Source organism: Liolophura sinensis, chromosome 1 (genome assembly GCF_032854445.1).
Source record: "Liolophura sinensis isolate JHLJ2023 chromosome 1, CUHK_Ljap_v2, whole genome shotgun sequence".
In the NCBI taxonomy this organism is placed as follows: Eukaryota; Metazoa; Mollusca; class Polyplacophora; order Chitonida; family Chitonidae; genus Liolophura; species Liolophura sinensis.
The window spans coordinates 51,454,881-51,462,931 of NC_088295.1; the positions used below are offsets into that span (position 1 = coordinate 51,454,881).

At 39.9% G+C, this 8,051-nt stretch overlaps 1 protein-coding gene across 1 annotated transcript; it reads right to left on the reverse strand.

The window, feature by feature from the left end:
* Positions 1-3,291: 3,291 nt before the first annotated feature.
* Positions 3,292-7,953, reverse strand: LOC135480672 (transmembrane protein 161B-like). Its single transcript, XM_064760573.1, has 2 exons — positions 7,828-7,953; positions 3,292-5,254 (listed from the first exon to the last, which is right to left on the reverse strand). The coding sequence occupies exon 2, from the start codon at positions 5,226-5,228 to the stop codon at positions 3,756-3,758; it is 1,473 nt and encodes a 490-aa protein (XP_064616643.1). The 5' UTR covers positions 5,229-5,254; positions 7,828-7,953; the 3' UTR covers positions 3,292-3,755.
* Between the last annotated feature and the right edge of the window lie 98 nt (positions 7,954-8,051).

The window sequence follows — 8,051 nt, forward strand, 5'->3', positions numbered from 1 at the left end:
CTGTATAAAATAAGGTGGAACTCAAGCTGCCTTTGGATGAAGTACAGTGGTTTACTTCAGGCTTCACCTGGTTTCCTCTAACTACATATATGTATCTGTATAAAATAAGGTGGAACTCAAGCTGCCTTTAGGGAAGGTGCAGTGGTTTAGTTCAGGCTTTGTTTGGCTTCCTCTAACTACATACATGTATCTGTGTGAGCTAAGGTGGGACTGCTTTTGGATGAGTTACAGTAGTAACTAGTTTACTTCAGCCATCACCTGGTTTCCTCTAACTACATGTATGTATCTGTATAAAATAAGGTGGAACTCAAGCTGCTTTTGGGTGAGTTGCAGTAGTAACTAGTTTACTTCAGGCATCACCTGGTTTCCTCTCACTACATACATGTATCTGTGTAAGCCAAGGTGGAACTCAAGGTGCCTTTGGGTGAAGTAGTGTTTTATTGCACGCATCCCCTGGTTTCCTCCAACTACATACATGTATCTGTGTAAACTAAAGTGGAAATCAAGCTGCTTTTGGATGAGGTGCAGTGGTATACTACAGGCTTTGTCTGGTTTCCTCTAACTACATACATGTAGCTGTGTAAGCTAAGGTGGAACTTGAGCTGCTTTTGGATGAGGTGCAATGGTTTCAGGCCTCACCTGGTTTCCTCTAACTACATGTATGTATCTGTGTAAGCCAGGATGGAACTCGAGCTGCCTTGGTTGCCATTATCTCACATGCGGATAAGTTACAATTACTGCCAAAAAAAAAATTAATGATTGATATAAGCGACTTACACACTGGTTTTATTATTTGGCAATTATGAATTCATTTGCTTCATGAAATAACCATTTTAGAGATTGAAACTGAAAGAAGTTTTTTAAATATTAAAATACACCTTGATTAATGTATATGTGATACTTAAAGCATATGTACAGGCTTGTATTTCACTAATTTTAAGAAGCCAAAGGATTTGAACACCCGGTACGCCACTTAAACATCTGTGGTCCGCTGACAACAGGTGGAAACATAGGTTTAATGACTCACAGCAAGCAATGGAGCCAGTGTGTAAAGGTTGTTATCACTTTGATTTGCTCTACCCATAAAACTGCCAACATCATATAGGTGAAAGATTCTGCAGTATGGTGTTAAGGGGTTTTTCTGTACCCCACCCTACCAGGCAACATAGGTGTCACTTGATTCAGGGTTGTAAATCAGTACTGAACATATGGATATGACAAAACAAAGAATGGGTAGTTTTTATTCACCATGTTTACATACATCATACATGGCGTACTAAAATTGGTAATTTAAACACAAATAAGACACACATGCAACAACAGAAAAAAAGCTTCTCATTTATCACATGGCATAGCGTTTTATTTTATCTTGTTATATGTCACCGGTTTAGTGAATTTATTTATTTATTTGATTGGTGTTTTATGCCATCCTCAAGAATATTTCACTTACACGATGGCGACCAGCATTATGGTGGCAGGAAACCGGGCAAATCCCGGGGAAACCCACAACCATCCACAGGTTGCTGGCAGACCTTCGCACATTCCCACATGAAGAATCAGTTTTAAAATTTCCTGGAGCAAAACACTTTAATTATTGTATTTGACAACAACTACAACTGGGGTCTCTGTGGCTGAGTGGTTAGTGTGCTTGCACAACACAATGACTCTGGAGCCTCTAACTGATATGGTCATTGTGAGTTCAAGTCCAGCTCATATGCTGCCTTAATCTTTGGTCATTCGTTGGTAGGTCTTCAAGCAACATGTGGATGGTTGTGGGTTTGCCACCATAATGCTGTATATGTTGGTGAAATATTCTAGTGTACAGTGTGTAACACCTATCAAATAAATAAACCCCCAACTGCATTGTGGATCAGATTACGTTAATTTGGGCACACCTTGTAATGAAAGATTTGGCCTAAATTTTTGCACATCCAAAATATTAATGGGCATGTTCTACTCATTTAGAAGTTATTTGATTTATTCGACTGTTTAAGTTGGCCACTAAGTTGCCACATTTGGGTACTGAAATGAATATCTTTTGTTTTTGCATTCATTGTCAGCAGAACTACGTCAAATAGTTTTAGCTTTCAGACAGCTTCTTTCAGGGCGTTTGTATTTTGGGTACATCCTTTACAGCTCTTCTCCATGATGTTCACACTACTTGCATACTGTGGAAATTCAGAGAATCAGTTCTATTTTAGTTCAGTGACAGGACTCTTGCACCAGTGTCCTGATAACCTCTACATGTACACTAATACAAACAAAGTCTTCAGACTTCAACAGAATAAACAGAAAGTGATTTCATCCTGTTGGTTCTGTATGCACAGATGTACCTGGCCGTGACAAAATTTCATGTTTTCACCAAGGATGACAGGTATCTAGTCCAATTTTTTTTCAAAACTGACTGTATGCAGTTGAAGATTAATCGACAAATCTACGGTGGACAGTTAACCACTCCCACACAAAATATGGGTAATATGTCTATTGTGGCCAACTCAGTCAGCATACAAAAAATCGGCCAATAAAATTTCTCCTTGTTTCTTCCAATTTTTCCAACAGGTGAGTGATGGTGTTAAATTCAACAATTTTTTTTTGAATGCGGCTGATTGTTCAGGCTACCAAATGACTCCCCCCCCCCCCCACTAAGTTGGAGGAAATCTGAGCACACATCCTCACTGATTCTATCCAGTGAACTTAAATGTCAACAAGACAAAACCTCTCTAAAACATGTTCTGTATGTAATCAAAACATTACAATATTTATTTATTTATTTATTTGATTCATGTTTTATGCCATACTCAAGAATATTTCACCTATAAGATGGCAGCCAGCATTATGGTGGGAGGAAACCGGGCTCAGCCCGGGGGAAACCCACGACCATCCGCAGGTTGCTAGAAGACCTTCCCACATATGACCGGAGAGGAAGCCAGCATGAGCTGGACTTGAACTCACACTGACCGCATTGGTGAGAGGCTCCTGGGTCATTATGCTGCGCTAGCGCGCTAACCAACCAATACATTACAATATTAGTGTTTGACTTTTTACCAGGAAAAATGTACAGTGCATAACATACACTGCAGGCCTACTTTAGTTTGTAGGCATGTAAAATGTGGTTTTCTTCATTTTTTTGTTTTTCAAAATTTTTGTTTGATTTTCACATAATTATGCTTATCTTTCTCTTTTACGATATATTTCACAAGGTGCCAAAAAACTATAATTAATCTATAATCCAACATAATTATGAGAATAATATTAAACAAGCTCATTGTATTATACCTTATACAGAAAATTGTATAAAAACTGGACAATATTAAGAACAGTCATTGCATGAAAGCCAACACATTAGAGCTTTAGGTTTAGTTAGCACCATTAATTAGGTCTGCCATGTTGTCATTCAAACTGCAATTCCTGTTAACATAATAATTTGGACGTGCAGCCTCTGAGGGTGACTAACAGCTTAAGAAGTCAAAAGTTAAAATAATGTCAACAGCTGGTAAAATAGTAAACTATTCCCTGTGAACTTGAAAATCTAAAAACTATTAATACAGAAAATTCATTTGAAAGATGCAAATATCGATGTCAAAATCTTCACATCAATATGATCTTTTAGACACAGAGTGTTCCTGAAATGTTCACACACACACAAACATACATGTGCACGCAATCAGTTTTCAGTCTGGATGCAATAAATACAACGCAGCAGTCTCAAATGATTGTACACACATAAACATCTAGCAAACCACAGCCTTCATTCACTAAGCATCTGCAATTCGAGAATAGTACAGCACCCCTAAAACTGTGGAAGTGAACCAGCTAGCACATATCCACCAGCTGAAAAAAGAGAGCAGTCCACTGTACCAGACAGGGGTGAAGACACTTCTTATGTTTGCCAGTGCCCAGCTGAAGTGTGCAGCAGTTGCCACAATGCCTTCCTCATCTGTGCCATTCTGACTGCCAGACAGTGGGGCTACATTAACTGGAGAGTGGGTCTTGACATCTATGCCAACTAGGCTTACCCAGTGATACCCACCTAAAGTCTTTAGCAGAACGGTGACAAAAAAGAACAAAATCAGTGGGGCAACGTATTGTATGGCCACAACACACAAATAGTAAAATACTCTGGCCACCATCCTCTGTAGTTCTATGTTTGTGATTTTGCCACTTTCTTTCTTCATCTTTTCCACTCGTTCATATGCTAAGTTGAGATAAGCCTGCAGATTTGGGGCTAGCAAAGAAATTCGGATGATGCATATGGCCAGGGCAACCAACATACGCAAAATCTCAAACACAGGTTCCTCCAGGATTTCTTTGGCCTGCCAGTGTTTGCCGCATATCAGGTCTCTTCCTATCGGTTTGACCCACATTAGTAAGTAGATTAATGGTAAGACAAAGGCCGTGTGGATGAATGCCTGCTTCATTGGGTTACCCTTAGCATATTTTAATGTATCCAGGTGCGTCTTGGCTAGTCGTAAGCCAGGGAAAGTCATCAGTGCTCCAATAAAGGCACAAAGGAAAGCAAGAATTATCTTAAAAGTTAAATAGCTCACTGGACCGTGGGAATCCAGTCCTTGCTTAGACAGCATTATCATGGCACTATCAGAAAAATTTTTGTACCCATCCTCAAGTCCAAATTCCAAAATTTCATTGTCCACGACAAGAATACCCATAGCTGCAACCAGGTAGAAAAAGCCGAAAGTCAGGCAAAGAATTCTTTCTCCTCCTTCTTCAGTCCTGAAGTACATGGCCAGTTGAGCCATGAGCAGTCTTAATGAGAATCCTATAGCTAACAGGCACCACAGAACGCTAACATTGAATTCTGTCTTTGGCTCACCTATGCCATAATAGCCCTCTGTTAGCAGGTAAACTATGAAAGCACTCACAGAGTAATCCATCAGCCACTGGAACTCTGAATAAAACTGCAATGGTAACAAATCAATGGCATCTACTTTAGCCATTTCCAACTGAATCGGAATGTTTCTAGGCAGGTTAAAACTTTCTGACTTGCCATTTGCCCCATATCTGTCTCCACCTTTTTTTGTTTTTCCTCGTCCACCATGACTTGTTGCTGGTGGCCCAAGGAGTTCACGAAGTTCTTTGTCTGTAGGGTGTAGATATCGCACAAGGCGATCACACAATAGCCAGCGCCCAAAAGAATAATACCCAGATAGCTTCTGTAGGAAGCTGAAGACGATCATACTGAAGACGAGCTGAGCTCCTAATACAGCCATGATTCTCACACTTTTCGCAAATTTATCTGAAATAAAATGTAAATTATGGTTTAATCAATAGTTTAATTACATCACTGCACATGGTAACCTTGGCAATACATTAACTGATGTGCCATTTTTATGTACATCTAAAATTTATTGAAGAAAAAGTGATATCTATAATATTGAGTATAATGTTGTGACTCCTTTGTTTTAACTTGGTTGTCTTTGCACAGAGCTGCACACCATTTTCTACACATTTCAACAACTAAATTTAATTCAATAATCAGGAATCCCTACTTGACCTTAAACTTTGCCCACAAAAGTGCATTTTTTGAGGCAAATAAATGTCGAAAAAATATTACTGTTGGTGTTAAAACTTACAATTTTCCAGTAGAATATAAGACCCACATCCCACGCAAACCTCGAAACACCTTTCTAAAATCAATATAGCACTTTGAATCAGGAAAACTGGGCAAGTTAGTCACCGACAAAATTTATGGTCATTTAGAGGAACCTTTGAGTAACAGATGCAATAGCAGAATCTGCCAAATATCTGTTGATTGTCATTATGCATACACGATCGGGATCAAACATCAGAAAATCTACTTCACTACGAATGAGACGTCATGGCAGACATATCCTACACTCATATGGGGCTTCTCTATGTGTACAACACAGAACGCAGCAGACAACTAATTTAGAGGATACTCCATGAATGCAGAAATTATTCCACGACTGCAGTAACACAACACAGGATACTGTTACCTACAGTTACATACATGGCCTAACAAAGCCACAGGCTGAAGAAATGTCGAATAGATCTCCTGGAAAACACCATTCGGTTATGGAGGACTCGTCGTACAAAGTCCTATGGTATAGGCTTACTACAAGCAAATGCTAAAGGATGAGGTTTATCCCACGATAAGGCCAAACAAAAAAGAAAAGTTATATTCAGATTTTAACTCCCGGACTGCAGCAGATGTTACGTGCTTGTTAGAAACAACTGGCTGTAACACTCCCTAATTGCTTGTAGGGAGCCACTAGTCTTTGCCCTACAATGGCCACAATGCTACAGGGTTGCCGATCATCCTGCCAGCTCAGTTCACACCTCGCTTACAGCTTGCTGTGCATGCGTGAAACCCCACTGTTTGCCAAACCTTGAAGCCGGTGACGGGCACCCAGCAACCCAGACAAAATATCTATTCAATAAAATCCAAGCTTTAATTACTTTTACTGGTGCTTTTTTAAACATTAGCTCGATGGCTATTTTCACCACTGTTGGGTACCCGACTGTTTTCATCCCTGCACTCACAAACCTAGTGTCACAGCTGGTATTGCTCGACCTGGCTATAAAAATTTATCTTCTGTGGATTGTGAAACCGTGCCAAATTCTCCACTGGTACTACGATCATTCCATGGATGTCCAATTCATGTCCGACAAATCAGACGACAGCGCGTTTACATCACCTACAGTAGCTGGTATTTGAAGGAAAACTGATCATTTGTATTGCCAAGTCGCATTGCTGTACACACTTTTCAAAGATCTATAAAGCAATGTCATCTTTCAAAATATTTTACTTATATGACTTTTAGAGTTTAGTTTTAATTATAGATTAAGTTCTGAATAAAAAATTTCAATATAAAATCCCGGCAATTCTTCATAATGAAGTCGGCCTCTGTAGCCGCATACATATAGCCGGCCCCGATTGCAAGGTTGGTAGAGCATCTGCTTCAGGAACGTTAGATCCAGGGTTAATCCTAGGTCAGGTCACACCTAAGACTTTAAAAGAGGAAGCTGACCCGTATCAGTATAATGGCTGGGACAGGGCGGCTTACTTGCCTTTGGCAAGTCGTTTCAGTGAAGCAGCACTAGATAAAAGAGCGGTGGAAATCCATCCTGCATCAAGGAGGCACATTACATGTGCATGCACCCTAAGGACTCCTTCATCGTCATATGACTGAAAAATTGTTAAGTACGATGTTAAACCCCAAGCACTCACTCACTCACTCTTTTATATACACAATATACATATAGTATTATGGGACTGTTGGAGCAATACAAAGGCCGGCAGGTCATATCATACTGGACTTTATTTTTTGATGAGGAGATGAGTACACTGAAAATAAGAGTATATGTTAGTTCAACAAAGGCGTTCTTTTTAGAGTGGAGGACCGAATAACACAGCACAGAAATTCCATACATGACACTGACACATGACAGAAACTAGAATGATGAACGTCTTGTTTATGCTGATTTTCATTGTATGCAAATTGAACATCTCAATCTCAGCCCCATTCAATTTAAAACCAATGAAAAATCAGTAAATGCACGTCACCGTGGCCAAAAAAATGACCTCAAAATGCAAGTGGAAATTTGTAAATATGACCCTAGTCTTTACAACTCCCTTAAATAGAATGCTGTATAGCTCTACCGGAGTGTTAGCACAAGTAGACCTATGTAGAGCTAAGGAACGACAGCATCCAGTCCTGTCTGCACAGCTGAACAGGGTAATGCCAGTAACTGTCTAGATAGGCCTACTTACAGAAGTTACCGACTGTCCAGAAATCGTTAGTCGTTGGCCTCTTAATTCTCTGCAACCTTCACAAGAGAACCTACCTGGTGCTCAACTTACTGACGGTACAAATCTTCAATTCCACATTCTAAGGGCCAAAGTTGCACATTAAGGACAAAGTTTCTGCAAAAGTTTTATGAAAGTAGCTCCTGAGCTGCAGGCGATATGCTCCACGCCGGCATGGATAAGTCTTGCTTGCTATACGGGTCTACCAGATGCAGGTCTGTCAATGGGCCTCTGTCCATATATGAGCCCCTGTCACTGTTTG